The sequence below is a fragment of the Anomaloglossus baeobatrachus genome, chromosome 9, assembly GCF_048569485.1.
Source record: "Anomaloglossus baeobatrachus isolate aAnoBae1 chromosome 9, aAnoBae1.hap1, whole genome shotgun sequence".
Lineage (NCBI taxonomy): Eukaryota > Metazoa > Chordata > Amphibia > Anura > Aromobatidae > Anomaloglossus > Anomaloglossus baeobatrachus.
The window spans coordinates 61,615,280-61,635,626 of record NC_134361.1 but is presented as its reverse complement, the minus strand read 5'-3'; the positions used below and the strand labels follow the sequence as shown (position 1 = coordinate 61,635,626).

Sequence of the window (20,347 nt, the reverse complement as noted above, 5' to 3'; positions counted from 1 at the left end):
AAGGGAGATGAATATTCACTGCTCACCACGCCCATAATCCCGCTCACCTAAAGCCAGTAATAGCAAATGACTAAAGATTTTTACTATCCCTAACAGTGGTGGGATTATGGGCATGAAGAGCAGTGAATATTAATTTCTGTTTAATGAGGAAAGGAATATTCACTACTTCTGCCGCTGCTGGTGTACCGCCCCGGGGCTTGGCCGGCTGCCGAGCCGCTCGGATCCGTGCTCGTAGGTGGGTGGCTCGAGCTCTTCCAAGGACCCGGGGGTCACGTCGCTCTGAAAGGGGGTTGGCGCTGCACGTAGGGACTTCGGTGGGGAGGTCCACGGCTGGAGCCGCGGTGGTTTGCAGGGGGATTTAAGTTTGTGACGCCACCCACGGGTTGTGATGAATGGATGGATACCACCGCTGCCGTTGACTAGGCTCCCGGGGACGGTATTGCGCAGCTTTGTGTTGACCCCCTCCGTGGGTAGGGGGAATGATGGTCCCGGGGGCCCGAGGGAGGTGCCGAGGCGGGGATTGGATGCATGCTGGGGTGCTGGTGCGGTGCGGCGCGGTGTGCGGCCCGAAGGCACTGGTGTGCTCACTATGATAAAACACGCTGGAGTCTCTGGTAAACCAAACAAGATGATGAACGGTGCCCGTAGCCGGCTGCAGCTTCCCCTTAACAGGTTGGTGGTTTCCGCCTTTTTCCTGCACCTCTTTAGTGTAGACATTGTGACTCTTATGCCTAAGCAACGGTAGTCCGCTCCCCGGCTTGCTGTATGTCGGGAGAGCCCCGTTTGCCCGCAGACACTGGCCCCTTGGGTATCTATGCCTTGGCGGTGGCTTTACCCTAATGGTTGGGCTGTTGTCTTCAGTCGGGTCTTGTGTGGGAAAGGTCCTAAAATCCAGTCCTCAATCAGTTAATTTGACTTAGCCTAGTTGTTTCTGGGCCTCATACTGGGTCTGAGTACCCCTCCTGGTGCTCCGGTTTCCAATCGGTTCCCCGGTTCGGTACCGGCGGGCCACCGCCCGTCCCCATGGTTCCACCGGCTGTAATCCCAGCTCCTGCAGGCGGCCACCACAGTCTGCGTCTTTGCCAAAGGTGACTGGGCTCCAACCCAGACACCTAGTGTAAACTTTGGCAGGCCTGAGAACAGGTCTTCCCTTGAACTTGACTCTCCTCACTCCTCTGTCAAGACTCAACTCCGACTCGCTGTTTTCCCGTCTCCGGGCCTGTGAACTCCTCGGTGGGCGGAGCCAACCACCTGGCTCTGCCACCCCTGGTGTGAACATCAAACCTGGTGGGTGGTGACAAAGGTTTGTAGTTTGGCTGCTGTTACCTTTCTAAGGGGAGGGGGTGTGTGTGCATGGGACTACCTGACTAGTCCAGGGCGTCACACTGGCATCTTGCAGAGTTGCATGTGACTGGGGGCATATGTAGCAACATCATGCGCTGCTCGTCACTTACACGCCAAAGTCAGTTGTTGGCGTCAGAAGAGGATGCTGCACGCCGAGGGAAGGTGAGCAGAATAGTTTTGGTTTTTTTTGTGTGTGGCATAATGGGAGGCATATATACCAGGATGAGCCCACGATGGGGAACATATATACCAGGAAAGGTTCAAGGATGTGGGACATTAGTACAGAATTGGAGGACATTACCCCCATAACAGTGTCAGCAGCGGATCCCCCATAGCAGTGCGTCACAACCACATCTTTTTCTTCAGATTTAATTTTCCTCCTCCAAAACCTATGTGTGATATATAGTCCAAAAAGATAGTGCGTTATTTAACTACTTTCAAACTTTTTCTGCAGTTTAGTCTCCATTTTAATCAACTGGGGGGGAATAGAAAATAACTTTATTTCATAAATATCTTTTTCAAGAGTGCTATTGAGTTCCGAAAAAGAAAATAAAAATGTTTCTTGTAATCCATTTTATTATGCACACTGAATTTTCTGTTAGAAGACTTTCAAGGCTCTTCAAAAATTTAACGTAATCCCTTGTGCATTAGGTAAAATTGGGATTCTCAGCCCTGAGTGGACAAGCCCTTTTTTTTTTTTTTTTTTTTTTTTTAAACAGGAATCTAGGCTTGCCACTTTCCACCAAGACCTTGTAGTGTATGTGACTTGAATGTTTTATGTAAACTCAATAGTTATAAATAAAAAAAAAAAACCAAAACCTCCTGCAGACAGGCTATCAGCATTTGTATGCTGAAACAGGAAGTCTACCTACCCTCAATCACATGAGGTTGGCATTAGATGAATGTCACTTTCCTGCTAAGAGCAGAAAATTCTGGACACAACACTGGTGAATAAAGCCACATAGTTAGGCTACTTTCACACATCCGGTTTTTCCTGTGCGGCACAATCCGGCGCTTTGCAGAAAATCCGCAACCTTTTTTTTTTCCGCCGGTTGCCTTATTTTTGCATAGACTTTCATTAGTGCCGGATTGTGCTGCATGGGCTTGCGCCCGGTCCAGTTTTTGCCGCATGCGGCAGATTTAGCCGATGCGGTGGCCGGATGGAACGTTGCCTGGCATGGTTTTCTGTCCGGCAAAAAAAAACCGCATCACGCCGCATCCGGCCGATGCGGCGCGATTTGCAATGCATGCCTATGGACGCCGCATGCGGCATCCTGCGGTAAACACCGTATCCGGCCGCCACATGCGTTTTTTTCCACTGCGCATGCTCAGCAGCCTGCCGCAAGCGTCAAAAACTGGATGGGCCGCATGTCAAAAACTTATGCAAAGGATGCGGTATTGTCGCCGCATCCGTTGCATAGGTTTTAGAGCCGGATTGGCCGGCTCTGATAAAACCAGATGTGTGAAAGCAGCCTGATATAGCTAATCCTATATTGGCCTTCTAGGAGATTACAATGCCTGGGAAGCAAAACATTAGAGTACTGTGCAAAAGTTTTAGGCAGATGTGGAAAAACGCAAAGTAAGAATGTTAACAGTTTATTTTTATCAATTAACAAAATTCAAAGTGAAAGATAAAAGAGAAATCTAAATCAAATACATATTTGGGGAGCCTGCCCTTTGCCTTCGCGGCAGCATCGATTTCTTCAGGCGCTTGCACACAGCTTTTGAAGGAACTCAGCAGGGAAGTTGTTCCAAAAATCCTGGAGAACTGACCACAGGTTTCCTGTGGATGTGGCTTGTGCAAATCATTTCTGTTTCTTCATGTAATACAACATAGAGTCGATGATGTTGAGATCAGGATTCTGTGGGGGTCACATCATTTCTAGGACTCCTTGTTTACACTGAAGAGTGTTGTTAAAGAGAACCTGTCACCAGATTTTGGCCTTCTAAACTAAAACTATCACCTTCAGCAGTACCTGTGCTGCATTTGTGACGCCCTGGCCCATCAGGTCGTCACAGGGTATTGTGCAATCTGCCCTTCTGTACAATATCCACCTCCTCCTTGATTACGGGTCCCTAACCAATGGTGTTGCCAAAACCAGCTAATCAAAATCATGGGGACACTGCACCACACCCACCAGTGGACGGCCTGAGTGGAATAGGGTCGCCCACGTGGGGGGGGTTGGTTAAGGGGAGGTCAGGAGTCAGTCAGATTAGAGGAGAGTGCAGTGTTGGAGATGAAAGAGAGAGGAGGTCAGGAGCTGGGCTCCTTGGAAGTACTAGGTAGCAGACGTTGGTCTGGGCCTGGTAGGAGCTGAACCCCCGGTCGCAGGGGATCGTGACAAGGGGCACGGCATCGTGACAAGGGGCACGGCCTTGTCGTGAAGGACATCCGGCGGCCTTGTACCAGGTTACGACGGGGTGTGTGGATCCTAGGTCAGGGAGTAGCTCCAGGCAACCTGACAATTCACCCGACAAGAAAGGAGCCTTCAAGATCCGCTCTCCACCCGCTCCAAAAAAAATCGGGGTACTAGCGCAACGAAGGGGGGGGGGGGGATAAGACTTTCCACACATACGATCCAAGAAATCCCAAGTGTGAACCTTGAGAGCAAGCTCCCTGAGTTAGCCACACTGGGGAGCAGGACCCGACTAGTTTCAAGCTACAGGGACCAACTAGAAGAGAACAAAGTGCCAAAGGAAAGGTCACAGATCAACAGGCAACGCCAGCAGAAACGGGACCCAAACGTGCTCCCCCTCAGCGGCAGCGGTGTCCAGAACTTTGGTTTACTAAAGTTGTTGGTGTCAGCATTATTGGACCGAGTGAGTACGCAAGTAACCCTTACCTCCCCAACGTCACATCCCTGTCCCCATCACTGAGTCCCGGGGCATCCCCTGACCCCCCAACCCGTGGAGGGGTTAAACACCTGGCTGCCCACTCCATCGCCACCGGGTACTCCCAGCTACAGCGGTGGCACTCCACCTTACCACACGCCACGATGGCGTCACAAACTCTCAAAATACACCATCCCTTGCAAATATCCCCCTTCGAGTGGCCGCGCGACCCCCGGGTCCGGACGCCCCTCGAGCCACGGCACACATTCTATAAAAAGGTGCACGTTACCCCCTGACCCCTTCGTAGACCCCACAAGTACCTTCAGAAAATCTCCTCCCCTGTATGTAAATTGTCAGGTCCAGTCTGATGGGCGTCCTAATCTGCGCCTCCTGTCCCTCCTTTTGCCCTCCTCCTCTGCTAATTGACGTGGATAACGCCTCAGACGTTATCCACATAGCCGCGCAAAATCTCCATACTTCCGGCTCGTGCAGGTGCACTTTGCTTTGCCCTATTGCAGGCAGAGCTGAAAACATAGGTGCACTTGCACAAACAGGAGAGTTCTCTGGGCAGGCGCGAAATTTTGCCTGACGATGTGGATATAGCGGGTGACGTCAGCCACATTGCTGAGCAAAATCTTACGCCTGCGCAGAGAACTCACTGGTTTCACAGGCGCACCTATGTTTTCAGCTCTGCCCGCAATAGTGCAGAGCAAAGTGTGCCTGTGAGCTGGCAATATGTCTGCGCAGGCGTGAGATTGAGACGTCATCCACATCAATCGGCACAGGAGGACTGCGAAAGGAGGGACAGAGGGGCAGATTAGGGTGACCATTGGACCGGACAATTTACATACAGGGCAGGAGATTCTATAAAAAGGTATTTCTGGGGTCTACGGGGGGGGGGGGGGACTCAGGGGGTAACATGCACCCTTATAGAGTGCAGCACAGGGGCTGCTTAAAGTGTTCGTTTTAGTTTAGAAGGCCAAAATCTGGTCAATTATGCACCTCCTGGATGGTATTGCATGATTGAGAAGTATCTGCCTGTATTTTTCAGGAATGACGATAACAATAAATGGGCAAGGTTGAAGACTGTAGATGCAGTGGTTGATCAAGGAAACTTAAGACAGCAGATAAAAGACAAATCACGTTTGCTTCACTTCAAAATTGAAATCTGTCCAGCAGTGTCATCAGCTCAGAACTGGGGGAAACCAATGGGACCTAGTTACAACCATCTACTGTTCAGAGTATTCTAACAATAAGTCTACATCATGGAGAATTGGTGCCAAAAATGTATTCATGCCACCGTGAAATGAGGCCAAATAACTCCATTAAACAAGAAAACATAGGAACTGGAGGGCAAAAAAATGGCGGCAAGTGCTCTGGACTGAGGACTTACGTGAAATATTTGGGTGTTACGAAAGGCAGTTTGCCCGCTAAAGGGCTGGATAGTGGTACCAGATGGACAGGCAACAGTGAAGCATGATGGAGGTTCCTTGCAAGTTTGGGCTCCATTTCAGAAAAAGGAGAGGTATTTGGTCAAAATTAATGGTGTACCTGTGAAGCCCCACAGGTGTTATGTCGGTGCATTACCTTCAGGGACTCCACGTGGGATGGTCTGGTCACAGGTAGGTTGCTTCTTTATATGTAGTTTCGTGACGCCAATCTCGGTATTGCGGTCAGGGGACCGCCACTGCAGATTAGGGGACGCCTGGGGCTGATGTTGGATGCAGCTAGATGTAGTGGCCTCCCAAGAGTGAGGCAAGCCCCAGGGCCCTGTGTAGGTGTGTGGAACCACAGGTCGCAGAATGACTCAGGCACAGTCCAGACAGGCTTTTTACTCACAGTAGATGGCAGGGTGAGTACCCGGGCGTAGCTAGGATTAACCAGAGGAAACTAGGAATTCCTTCAGGCTGACTGGGAGTGTGACTACCGCCTCGCCTTCTCTAGCCCTGATGTTTTTGGTGTGACCCCGACTTGAAGTCCCTACGGGGGTCACCCATGGAAGTTGCTGCTGCCTGTTCTCCCCTCTTTTCAGCCCGTTTGCTTGTAGCCTGGACCAAGTCACTCCGGCTGCTTGCCTTTTGTGAGCTATGGGCCCTCTCATTGCTACGTGGCTGCGGACTCTGTGGTGTTGTGGTGGGTGTCTGAAGTGCCCCCGCCGGCAGGTTTGGCAGGAGAAAATTGAATAAATCTCTGCACTGGGACCTGTTACCCTTTGGGCCTGGTCCTCTCCTGGTAGTCCCCTTACTCAGCCACCGCTTGCCTCCAGCCTCGGGTGGTTTTCGGGTGGCACTCCCAGGTGACTGTTCTCCCCAGTCGGTAGCCACTGCACGTGCATTGTCAGATTGTGCCAGACTCCAGGGTCTGCTGCATGCGTCTGCTCTCCCTGAGCTGCACTCACTAACTGGCTCACTACTCCCTCCCCACTGTGCCTGCCTACGCAACTTAGCAACCAGGCTCTCTACCACACTCCTTGAGTGGAGATGGAGGCCACGCCCCCTCCTGGATTCCCCAGGGGTCCACCAAAGGTCCATGTGGGAGACCTGATTACTATGCGCCTGTGTAATCACACCTTGGCCAGCCTTCTGGATTACCTGTATTGTACTGCCCCCAGCATGGGTGCAGTACTCAGTGGTGCCTGACCAGGTCAGGGGCGCCACATCCCCAATACTCAGAAATGAAGACAGATACTTATCGATCATGCAATAAAGTCATGGAGGCATCTGATTAGCTTCAAATGTATCCTGAATCTGGACAATTAACCCAAACAAAGCTGTCACGCTAGGTACAGGGGAGTATCACGCAAATGACGAAACAGAAGGGAGACATTATGTCTAGGGAAGGGGAGATGCTGACCCTTAACCAAGCCTACCGCTGGGCCCTGGATTCCCTCAGCTCCCTAGATAGGTGCGGAACCTATATGCTGAGCTGGATACCTGACCCTACACTGACCCAGATATGTGCCCTAGGTAGAGAGCAGATGGGATGAGCTCTTCGTCAACCCCAGTAGGTGCTAAAAAAACACAGGGAAATAAACAACTTTTCTCAAAATAGGTACATGGAGAGGGTCTGCCAATTCCAATGAAGTTACTGCAGATGATTGCAAGCCATCTGCTCGCACTCAGGATCTGTAGGTAGTTAAAGCTCTCTCCAGCACCTAGTTATAGGAAGTAAAGGTATATAAAGTCACCAGGAAAGTACTGATGAAAAGCAGCTGAAAAGGAACTCTGCAGGGTCCTAAAGGGAAAGGTATGAAAACTAAGCAGAAATAATACAAGGTCAGGAAGCATTTTGGGCAGCCATACGCTGTGACCGTCTATAGCTGGACATCACTGGACTGTCTGTTTGTGTGGGAACACATATAGCGGCAAAAGGGTTTGTGCAAACCTACATCCATGGATCTGTGGTTAGTTTTCAAAGATGTTTGGAACAACCTTCATGCCAAGTTCCTTCAAAAATTGTGTGCATATATCAGGTTTGACAGGGTAATACTGACACTTTCAATATTCACATAATGAAAGAGGCAAGTTCTTATGTAAAAAAGTTGTCTTAAGTTTTTGGCATACTCCACAGCTATCCTGTTTGAGTAACTGGAAGTTGCCCGAGAATCCCCTGTACCATTGACCAGTATAGTACAGGGAAGTAATGATTACATGGTGAATGTGAGGCATACTGTGAGGACTGATGCACTCTGTTTATATATATCAAAAATGTCCAATCTGTCAGGATCTTGCATTTTCTGTCCCATTACCCCTGATGAAGCTGCCGAGTGCAGTGAAATATTAGTGGGAACAGTGTTCTAATACAGATTAAAACAGAGGAACAGAAGACGAACTGGACATCTGATTCCTATATACTATATAATATATACACACAGTGTCATTATATATTATACATTACACACATACAGTATATCCCCCATTAATAGTATGGGTTTTTTTATTTGAAATCTGTGTATATAGGTATGCATTTGTAGTGTGAGTGTTAATATACTCATCTACCGCCGTCTTCTCTGGTGTCCAGTGCAGTTCTGATCCTCTTCTCAGTGACATCACCGTTCTGCAGACTCTCCAGATCCCGCTAAGTCGGAAGCCTCTTTTACAATGGAGCCTTGTTCTGATGCTCCATAGATTAACATTGTAGCAGCCACAGAGCGCAGTGTAACTCAGAAAGTCTAAGGAATGGTGACGTCACTGAGCAGAGGAGCAGAACGGCACTGGACAAAGGAGAAGATGGCTGGTAGGTGAGTAGATTAATCACGTGCATTACACTGTATTCCTATATACAAGTGTGTTAATATACTCACCAACGCTGTCTTCTCATTTGTCCAGTGCCATTCTGCTCCTCTTCTCAGTGACATCACCACTCCTCAGACACAGGGCTCCATTGTAAAAGAGGCTTCTGGCTCACACAGAGTATAGAGTAATCCGGAGAACCTGCAGGGCGTTAACGTCACTGAGAAGAGGAGCAGAACAGTTTTGGATACCAGAGAGAGCAGATAGGCGACTATGTAAACACACACACACACACACACACACACACTTTAATGAAAAACTATTCATCAGCGTGCTTCTTTAAAAAAAATTAGTAATGTGCTGAGAAAGAATGTTACTTTATGGCTTTCAACATAGAACTCTTTATAACTCAGCAAGAGAAAGGGTTACATTTCCATTCACAAATGTGCATTTCCCATCATCATGACCTTTACTTACAGCAAACAAGTGTGATATTTGTTGTCTAATGTTGCAAAAAAATAAAATAAAATAAAAAAAAAAAAAATCAATATTGATGCCCACACATAGAAGTGTGACTGCTCTACAGGGTCAGCAACACATACAGAGTACAAAAACAATAATATCATCACAAAGTATAGAAAGTGCAGGCAAACACCGACAATACATGTTATACAGCTCGTTGCAGGGATTATTATAAACCATGGCAAATAGCAAAATAGGTATCATCTCCTGACTGCTCTGTTAGTATAGTGATCAATGTAATAATTACATACACTCAATTGTTCTCAGATTAAAATCTTATTTCAATAAATGACAATAATAATAATCAATAAAAAATTATGCATAAATAGGAATAACTAATTTTGCAATTAATCTGATCGATAAAGGGTGTATAGTGAGAGAAAAAAAAAAATAATTAAAAGCTAGAATTACGGGTTTTTTTGGTTGCTGCAACACTGCATTAAAATGCAATAACTGGCGATCAAAACATCATATCTACTCAAGAGTGGTATAATTAAAAACATCAGGTCAAGATGCAAAAAAATAAACCATCACACAGCCTTAGATCCCGAAAAAATGAGAACACTGAGTCTCAAAGAAAGTGATTAAAGCACAATTTTTTTTTTATTTTTTATTTTTTTTTTTTACAAAACTTCTAAAAAAAAAAAATGTTGCCACTTAAATAAAAGTAAAATTTTACATGTTTGGCATCCATGAACTTGTACTGTCCTGCAGAATCATAATAGTTTTACTACATAATGAACACGGTAAATAAAAAAAAATAAATAATTGTGCGATTTCACTTTTTTGGGAATTTTTCTTCCATTTCACAGGACAATATAAGGAAGAATGAATGGTGTCATGCAAAAGTACAACTCGTCCCACAAAAAACAAGCCCTGATATGACTATATTGATGGAAAAATAAAAAAAAAAAATATATATAAAAATTATGGCTTAGAATGAGGGGGGGGGGGAATAAAAAAAAAAAAAAAAAAAAAAAAAAAAAATCGCAGGGTTAGCGTTCGCCATTGCAAAATAGCCAAGAAGATAAGGAAGGGCTAAAGAAAACAATCACACTGTCTTCTGTGACGTTTTTTCATGAACGATGCTTGGCCAACTGAGCAGGGAGCATGTACCTAGCAGGGGAGGGCAGCACTGTGAACCCAATTGTCTCCGAAATTTTTTGTTTTTTGGTACCCCTCTCATACAGGCCACCTCCAGTAGCAGAGAGTCAGCTATGTGCATCCACAAGGGCTTAAAAAAAAAAAAAAAGGAGAGCCCTCTTGTACTCTATACCTGGGGCTATTCTACAGTAGGGGGGCACATTGTTTGAGGATAGGATTGCTGGCCAGCCGTTCTCCCCCCTTGCTTAAATCAGCATATGGGACAGCAGTGGGAGTCGCTGTCTCTAGCTACTGAGGTTGGTGGCTGCAGGCTGTGTGTGCACCGCTCCACTAAAGCTCTCATTGATCATATAAAAATGTAATCAGGGCTTTTAAAGGGGAAACCTCAGCAATGTAATCGTTATATACAATCAGAGGGCTTTAATGGAGCTATGCACAGACTGAAGATAGAAACTCCAACAGCTTTAGTTGGCACCTGCAGCTCATCGACCACAACGTGTTTGGAGAAGCTGAGGTGTTCCTGAGAATTTTTCAAGACCTGTTCCCCTCCAGCAGCAAATCAGCCCAACAGAACCCATAGCTCTCCTTGCCAGATGATCCTCCACCAGCCAAGGGCCTTTCAGTGGAAGAAGTACCGGTAGTTCTCATATATCCTTACATCCTGCAGGAACATGTGTGTGATACTTGTGTGCCCTTCCTAGTGTCTTCTCAAACGTTCACCATAGTGTCCGGTTGGTTAGTGGATGCCTGAGACAGATGCCATACAGTAGCATCTGCCACCCATTACAGTGCCTTGCGAAAGTATTCGGTCCCCTTGAATTTTTCAACTTTTTCCCACATTTCAGGCTTCAAACAAAGATAAAAAAAAATAAATAAATAAATTATGGTGAAGAATCAACAAGTGGGACACAATTGTGAAGGTGAACGATATTTATTGCTTATTTTAAAAACTTTTGTAAAAAAAATAAAACTGAAAATTGGGGCGTGCAATATTATTCGGCCCCTTTACTTTCAGTGCAGCAAACTTAGGCCCCACTCACACTTGCACTATTTTGACGCAAACGGAATCTGTCACTAATGTAGTACAGTTCATTTATTTACAGTGGAAGCGCAACATCGTGTGGACACAAGCGGGTACTGCATGACACACACACGCGCCATAGTAACGTGCTTCCACTGTAAATAAATGAACTGTACTACATTAGTGACGGATTCAGTTTGCGTCAAAATAGTGCAAGTGTGAAACTAGCCTAACTCCAGAAGTTCATTGAGGATCTCTGAATAATCCAATGTTGTCCTAAATGACTGATGATAAATATAAGCCCCCTGTGTGTAATTAAGTCTCCATATAAATGCACCTGCTCTGTGATAGTCTCAGTGTTCTGTTTAAAGCACAGAGAGCATCATGAAGACCAAGGAACAAAACAGACAGGTCCATAATACTGTTGTGAAGTTTAAAGCCGGATTTGGTTAGAAAAAGATTTCCAAAACTTTAAACATCCCAAGAAGCACTGTGCAAGCGATCATATTGAAATGGAAGGAGTATCATACCACTGCAAATCTACCAAGACCCGGTTGTCCATCCGTTCATCTCAAACAAGGAGAAGACTGATCAGAGATGCAGCCAAGAGGCCCATGATCACTCTGGATGAACTGCAGAGATCTACAACTGAGGTGGGACAGTCTGTCCATTGTACAACAATCAGTTGTACACTGCACAAATCTTGCCTTTATGGAAGAGTGTCAAGAAGAAAGTCATACAAAAAGTGTTGTTTAAAGTTTGCCACAAGCCACCTGGGAGACACACCAAACGTGGATGGGTGGGTGGGGCAACAAAAAAAAAAAAAAACAAACCGAAATTTTTGGGCACAATGACAAATTATATGTTTGGCGTAAAAGAAACACCGCTCATCACCCTGATCACACCATCCCCACTGTCAAACATGGTTTGGGCCTGCTTTTCTTCTGCAGGGACAGGGAAGATGGTTGAAATTGATGGGAAGATGGATGGAGCCAAATACAGGACCATTCTTGAAGAAAACCTGTTGGAGTCTGCAAAAGACCTGAGACTGGGACGGAGATTTGTCTTTCAACAAGACAATGATCCAAAACATAAAAGCAAAATCTGCAATGAAATGGTTCACAAATAAATTTATCCAGGTGTTAGAATGGCCAAGTCAAAGTCCAGACCTGAATCCAATAGAGAATCTGTGGAAAGAGCTGAAAACTGCTGATCACAAACGCTCTCCATCCAACCTCACTCAGCTCCAGCTGTTTGCAAGGAAGAATGGGCAAGAATTTCAGTCTCTCGATGTGCAAAACTGATAGACACATATCCCAAGCGACTTGCAGGTGTAATCGCAGCAAAAGGTGGTGCTATAAAGTATTAACTTAAAGGGGATGAATAATATTGCACGCCCCAATTTTCAGTTATTTTTTACAAAAATGTAAAATAAGCAATACATTTCGTTCACCTTAACAATTGTGTCCCACTTGTTGATTCTTCACCATTACATTTAAAATTTTTACCTTTATGTTTGAAGCCTGAAATGTCGGAAAAGGTTGAAAAATTTAAGGGGCCGAATACTTTCGCAAGGCACTGTATACAGGTATGATTCTATGGCATAGAAAGTAATGTGAATAGGCCCTTAAAACGGATGTAAAAAGTGGAAAAAAAAAAAAAAAAAAAAAAAAAAAAAAGTACTGGCATCACTCATCCTGAATAATCTCAAACATATGGCATAACTCATTTTCAGAAGAACAGTAGCTTGTGAAATTATTACACAATGTTTCTTAAAGGGAACCTGTCACCAGGTTTGTCCCCTTTCAGCTACGGCCACCACCAGTGGGCTCTTATATACAGCATTCTAGAATACTGTATTTAAGAGCCAAGGCCGCTGTGTAACGTAAAAAACACTTTTATAATACTCACCTAGGGGGCGGTACAGTCCGATGGGTATCGCTGCTCTCCGATCCAGCGCCTCCTCTTTGCGGTCTGTGGCGATCTCTGTCCTCCTTCTTTTGAGGCCCGTGTGCATGATGCGTCCTACGTCATCCACACAGGCTGGCATTGAGGTCCTGCGCAGGCGCACTTTGATCTGCCCTGTATTGTAGTGTGCATGCACGGGTGGTCTTTAACTTTCTCACTTCTGCCCATTACACTACTTTGATCAGCAGAGCAGATCAAAGTGCGACTGCGCAGGACCACGATGCCGGTCTGGGCTGGATAGAAGGAGGACGGAGATTACAGCAGACAGAAGGCGTCAAATCGGAGAGCAGCGACATCCATCGGACTGGACTGCCCCCTAGCTGAGTATTATAAGTGGTTTTTTTACATTATACAGAGCGGTCTGGGCTCTTATATACAGTATTTTAGAATGCTGTATATAAGGGCTTACTGGTGGTGCCCGCAGCTATTAGTTGTGAAATCTGGTGACAGGGTCCCTTTAAAAGAAAGAAAACAAAAACACTATTAGGTACATTCCCACGAGGAGTTTTTGACGCTGCATTCTTTCGCTGTGTTGACATTTGGCTTTGCCAAAATTTTATAGATATACTATTGGTGCGGATTAGATGCGTTTTTGATGCAATTCTGCCACGGAACACACAAAACTCGTGGTTTTTTTTTTTTTACCTGCAGATTTTCCGCATCTAATACAAGTCTATGGGGCAAATCTGCACTGAGATCTGAGCATAATTGCAAGAGAAATTGACATATTGTGGATTTAAGACACGCACCGCAGGTCAGAATACACGGAGTTAAAACAAAAAAAAAAAATAACCGAACAGAAGGCAGGAGATTTCTATAAATCCATCCACTTAGTTAGAACTTTAAGAGGCTGCGTTTCTAGAAAGCATAAAAATACGAAGCAGTTTTATTTGAAGCATGACGCGCCAAAAAGAGAGAAAAAAAAAAAGTAATAAGTGCGATAAAAACGGAAGTAACGTAAATTAAATAATAGCTGAGAAATTCTGCAACATCAAAAACCTCACAAAAGGCTCACAGTGGGAACGTAGCCATAAAATCCACTTCACTCTGGTAAATAGGGTGTAATTATTCTTCCTGATAGAAGGAGGTCATCATGCTGTTGTATCCAGCCTAGATCACACTGCTAGGAAACAATAAGCAATTAGGTAAAACGTAGAATGTTATTTTTATTGCATCTTGTATGCAGCATGTGCCGCTGAAAAAGGTGACCTTGCTGACGTTAGCGCCGAACCCGATTGCATTTCCACAGGGCAGGTAGGAAATGAAGGCAGATCAGTGATGGAGTGCCTTTTAGCTAACATATGAGGATTCCGTGTATCAGGGGCGGACATATATCATTGGTGCAACAGAGGCCCAAAGGATATGGCCCAAGGGATATGGGGGCCTATTTATACCTCCAAAGTATGAGGAATTGTACACTATGATGAGCTTTTGGGCTCTAAAGGGCCCATATATTGTTCTTGCACAGTGGTCCTCATCTGCCTGTGTCCGCCAGTGCCGTGTACAGATGTCGCGTTGTGGAGCTTACTATTGCAATGGTTATATACCGATCAACGGTGATCAAAAGTTGGGGTCACGTTCACAGAATTAATTTTTAACATAGGAACCCAGGAGGTAGACCATGTGATGAATGGGACCCTTGGGTAGAGGGGTCCTGTTCCAATGTGCTCCCTGTCTTTATAGTACTATGTGGTGACATGCCCATATATATATATATATAAAAAAAAAAATCTAGAAAATTATAAATTGATCTGGATAAAGGATAATTTGAGCTCATTAAGTAGGCCACATTCACGTGTTGAGTATTTGGTGAGTTTTTTTTACCTCAGGATTTAACAAAACCATTAGTGAAACGATCGAGTAAAAATATACTAGAAACATGTGCACCATGTCTGCATTTTTTACCCACTCCTGGTTTTGGCTCATAAGTACTGAGGTAAAAAAAAACCAAAAAAAAAAACAAAAAACAACTCAACGTGTGCACGTGGCCTTATATAGGTCCTAAGGAAGTATCCAAGGCCATGTTCACACAGTGAGTACTTGGGTAATTTTTTTACCTCAGGATATGTATGACAAAACCCATTAATGGAACGATCAGAGGAAAAATATAATAGAAACATGTGGGCCACGTCTGCATTATATACCCACCCACTTGGTTTTGACTTAATACTAGGGTAAAAATGTGTGCACGTGGCCTTATATCAGTCCTGAAGAAGCAAAGGCCACGTGCACACATTGAGTGTTTATTGAGTTTGTGGCCTTAGGTTACATGCTTACGTTGAGTGTTTGGGGAGTTTTTTTACCTTAGTATTTGTAACCAGGAGTGGGTAAAAAAAAAATACAGAAGTGGTGCCAGTGTTTCTATTATACTTTTCCTCTGAAACCTGGTTTTGTCTTACAAATACTGGAGGTAAAAAAACTCACCAAACACTCAACGTAAGCATGTAATCTAAGGCCACGTGCACACGTTGAATATTTGAGTTTTTACCTCAGTATTTGTAAGACAACACCAAGAGTGGGTGATAAATACAGAAGTGGTGCCAATATTTCTGTTATACTTTTCCTCTGATTGTTCCACTCGTTTTTTTTCTTACAAATACTGAGGTAAAAATCTCACTAAATACTCAACGGGGAGACAAGAAGTAGGGATTGTCCTTCCTAAAGAGTGATATATGGAAGGAACATCGGCTGACTGGGCTGTTATGGTGCATGTAGTTATTTGGCCATGATATCTGAAAATTCGGATGTTGTTCCAAGAACTATATATGAGGATCTGATCTCCTGTCCGCTGGTAACTTTTCAGGATCATTTTCTGGACGATTACTTTTGTTAACCAGTAGGTGGCGCATGTGCCCAACTCTATTCATGATGAAAATTGTCTTACACCAAAATAAATGTCATAGAACATGCACAAGAACAGTCCAAGATACCGATACACACTAGAAATATTTTTTTTTTTCGCTATTTGTGTCCACAGCCGCTATACACAAAATGTCCTGCATCATCCAGTGACACCTTATACATAGGCCCATCAATCATTTAATTCAGGGGGTTACAGCTCCACACTATTATTTCTGTCAAAAACACAAAGCTAAAAAGGATAAGGGATTTTCTGATCTTACAAAAAAAATAAATAAATAAATAAATAAAGCTTTGAGTGTTTGTTTGTTTTTTTTCTTTCCTGGAAAAACACAGCATTTTTCTTTCCCAGTTAAGTGAATGGGATTTCTGAAATCTTCCTTCCAGAAAAGTAAGAACAATTTCAAATCTGCAGCAATGATAATTATTTCACTGTTTTTGCACCAGTTTTTCACCCATTCTAATGTATGGGAAAAAAGGCACATATTTTAATTTTTCTTGCCAAGGGCAAGGCACACTTTTTTTTAGTTAGAAATGTCTGCAGAAAATACTTAACATATTGCATATATCCTTAGTGTATATTAAAAACTTTAAAATATCTCTCCTTTTTTATAAATTGTAAGATTTCTGCTTGCTGTCAATGAATGGAAACACGTCCTCAGTTGCTGCTTATAAAAAATGCTTATATAACATCAGGACATGCACAGGACAGCAGAATACTTAAGGCGGGTTTTTCACCTTTGGCTTCAATAATTCAGAGCTAAAAAGTAGAAAACAGGGCCACATTCAAGTGTTGTTCCCAAAATATACTTTTCAACATTGAAATATCAACACCAGGAAGGAAAAGTTGTGGCAACGCCGTGGCTGCGCACAGTTGAGCAAGCAACATGTGGCCTGGTGTTGTAAGAGACTGCTCCTGGGACACTTTGACATTCCCTCTTGAAGGCCTCTTTTTGACGTCTCCAGACCAATATCCAACTATCTGCATTCAAGACAAAAGCGCAACTCATCGCTGAAGAGGATAGACCTCCATTCCAGCCTCCATTACCATCATGTTCTGCACCAATATAGCCTTTGAGAGCGGTGCTGTGTAGTCAATGAATACCTGAAGATAGACGTCTGGTTCATGGCCCAATGTCGTGCAAACACCTTCTGATGGTTCATGTAGATATTATTTGATGCCTCAATAGTCCCTGCGCTCATGCTACCCTCTTAGCATGTTAGCACGCCTACAGGATTGTGCTAACATGCTATTCAATGCAGCATCATCAATAGTGACGCATGTACCTGTGTCCGCTGTCAAGTCCTGGCACTTCCGGTCATGTGCAATATGAATCCTGGTGTACGCGTCCCAGCTTCTAAGAGGTCTAGTTCGCATGACCGGAAGTGTCGGCTCTTCTGATCAGCGGTGACAGCGGACACAGGTACGTCACTGCTGGTAATGCTCCATTGAATAGCATGTTAGTGCGTCCATGCTGAGAGGGCGGAATGAGTGCAGGAACTAACACCCTTGTGACTAGTCCCTGTACTCATTAGCATATCATAAAGGATCTTTATAAATACTTTTCTAAAGATCTCTTTATTTATGCTACTAGATACAGGGACAGTTAGGCAGGGATTAGCAATATGCACCCAGAACTGCTCGTGGTTCTCGCTGCATATTGCACCTGACAGGTTCCCTTTAAAGAGTTTCTTCCTGTACAGTTGATAGGGGATAACTGGCTTATTGCTTGGGATCCAATTCCTGGGGACCCCAATGATCCCAAAACTGGAGCTCTAGAATCCTAAGAACAGGCGCTAAATGGAGTGGAGGGACACATGCGTTGCCTCCACTGATTTGCATTGTCTATGGGACTGCTGGACAGAGCCGAGGGCTGTACTTATCAGTTCCATATACAATGAATGGAGTGAAGTCCGCACATGTATCCCTCTACCCTATTCAGCCTTTGCTCTTAGGATCCTGCGATCGATGGGGCTCCCAGCTGTTGGACTCCAAGTAAACAGCAAGTCATCTATAAATTTTACAAGAAATTATTTTCTTTTTTATAGTTCCTTTAACAATTCTATATATTATAAGCCACAGTACCCCACAAAATGACCCAAAGTACACAAAAGACAGATTTATAACACTTTTTTTAGGGTAAAACCTAATTTGGTAAAAAAAATTGCACAAATTTGTGACATCTCACTTCAAAAAAGAAAAAAAAAAGAGAAAAAAAAAAGTTTAGAAAAGTGATCCTGAACAAGTTGTAATCTTATTTAAAGCTTTGTGTGGGTCACAGTTCCTGAATAGAAGAGATTGCCACAGTTCCAAATGGTCCAAGATATACTAGCCCTATAATGCTAGGCACATCACATACGACAGGCACAGGGTACCCATAAAAGATCAATAGTACCCACATGAAACAGCGCAGTGCCCCCACAATCATAGCCACGGTGGAGTAATGTAAGGTGTAGTGATGAGCGGGCACTACCATGCTCGGATGCATAGTGCTCGTTAAGAGCAGACGGATGCTTGGATGGGCGCGACTTGAGCACCAGAGTGTAATGGAAGTCAATGGGAAACTTTAGCATTTTTCTGGAAAAATAAGAGTTCCCCATTGACTTCCATTATACTTGAGTCACCCCCATCTGAGCGTCCGACTGCTCTTAATGAGCACAGAGCACTCGAGCATGGTAGTGCCTGCTCATCACTAGTTACGAGTACCCGAGCACACGAGCATGGCAGTGCTCACTCCTCACTAGTTACCAGTACCGAGCACGGTAGTGCCCGCTCATCACTAGTTACCAGTACCGAGCACCCGAGCATGGCAGTGCCCACTCATCACTAGTTACCAGTACCGAGCACCCAAGCATGGCAGTGCCCACTCATCACTAGTTACCAGTACCGAGCACGGTAGTGCCCGCTCATCACTAGTTACCAGTACCGAGCACCCGAGCATGGCAGTGCCCACTCATCACTAGTTACCAGTACCGAGCACGGTAGTGCCCGCTCATCACTAGTTACCAGTACCGAGCACCCGAGCATGGTAGTGCCCGCTCATCACTAGTTACCAGTACAGAGCACCCGAGCATGGTAGTGCCCGCTCATCACTAGTTACCAGTACAGAGCACCCGAGCATGGTAGTGCTCACTCATCACTAGGTACGAGTACTGAGCGCACCCGAGCATGGTAGTGCCCGCTCATCACTAGTTACCAGTACAGAGCACCCGAGCATGGTAGTGCCCGCTCATCACTAGTTACCAGTACAGAGCACCCGAGCATGGTAGTGCTCACTCATCACTAGGTACGAGTACTGAGCGCACCCGAGCATGGTAGTGCTCGCTCATCACTAGTTACCAGTACCAAGCACATGAGCATGGTAGTGCTCGCTCATCACTAGTTACGAGTACCGAGCACGGTAGTGCCCGCTCATCACTAGTTACCAGTACCGAGCACCCGAGCATGGTAGTGCTCAATCATCACTAGTTACGAGTACTGAGCACCCAAGCATGGTAGTGCCCGCTCATCACTAGTAGGGTGATCTCTAGAGGACAGTTACTGAACTCACCCAGGAGTTTGGGACTTTATGGGAGAACAGGTAAGTAGGTTGTAAATTAAATCTCAGGTTACTCAAAAAAAAAAAAACAGCATCAGCAGAATGTGCAGAAGTAGCAGAGCTGAATTTGTCATTAACTGATTGATTTTGGGTTGGTTTACTGCAGTCCTATATAAAACCATAGTCTTGACCTTGTAAAAGGAGTAGTTCTACTGCCAACAAAGTCAGCTCTGCTACATCTGCAAATAAAATCCAAGGTTACTCACCAAACAAGGAGTTGCAGAAGCCATACCACTTACATCCCTGCTGTCCTATAAGCCACCCACCAGACACACTGGCTGCAAAGCTGAATGGAGTCCCAAAGACACAGACCAACAGGTCACTGACACTGATGTTCAGCAGGATCATGTTAATAGGTGTCCTCACAGCTGCAAACTTCACAAAGATCAGCAGCACCAGAAAGTTGTAGAGAGATCCCAGCACCAGGATGCAGCCCAGGCACACAGCCACCACATTGTGAGCCGTCCTGCTGAGCCCAGCCACTGAGGAGTCCCTGCTGTCCCCAAGGCAGAGATTATGCACTGCAGAGCCATTCAGCAAGCCTGGGGCACACACCATGTCTTCTGATCATCACCCTCTGCTACTGCAGCTTATTATTAGGGAGCCCAGGTCTAATTCAGCAGCAGGAGCATCCAGGACTCGTGTGTGCAGGAGCTCCCCCTGCCGGCAGCTGGCTGCACTGCATGGTAGGATCGTACTGACATCAGATCAGCAGGGAATCAGCTCATGGACTGGGGTCCGCAGCTAACCCAAAACTGACTGGTATTTTTGACCACAATATAGCTATTTAATAGATGTTATTTTTTTGTGTGCTTTGATTATGATATGAAACATATTTTTGCATGATAAGATTAAAGAGTAATCAC

The 20,347-nt window shown here is 44.9% G+C and overlaps 1 protein-coding gene across 1 annotated transcript in view; it reads right to left on the bottom strand.

The window, feature by feature from the left end:
• LOC142250478 (pinopsin-like) overlaps positions 1 to 20,044 on the bottom strand; it is a 48,728-nt gene extending 28,684 nt beyond the window's left edge. Inside the window, exon 1 of the mRNA XM_075322666.1 lies at positions 19,688 to 20,044. Coding sequence (XP_075178781.1) covers positions 19,688 to 20,039 — 352 coding nt within the window. The 5' untranslated portion in view covers positions 20,040 to 20,044. The remainder of the gene's footprint in view (positions 1 to 19,687) is intronic.
• Between the last annotated feature and the right edge of the window lie 303 nt (positions 20,045 to 20,347).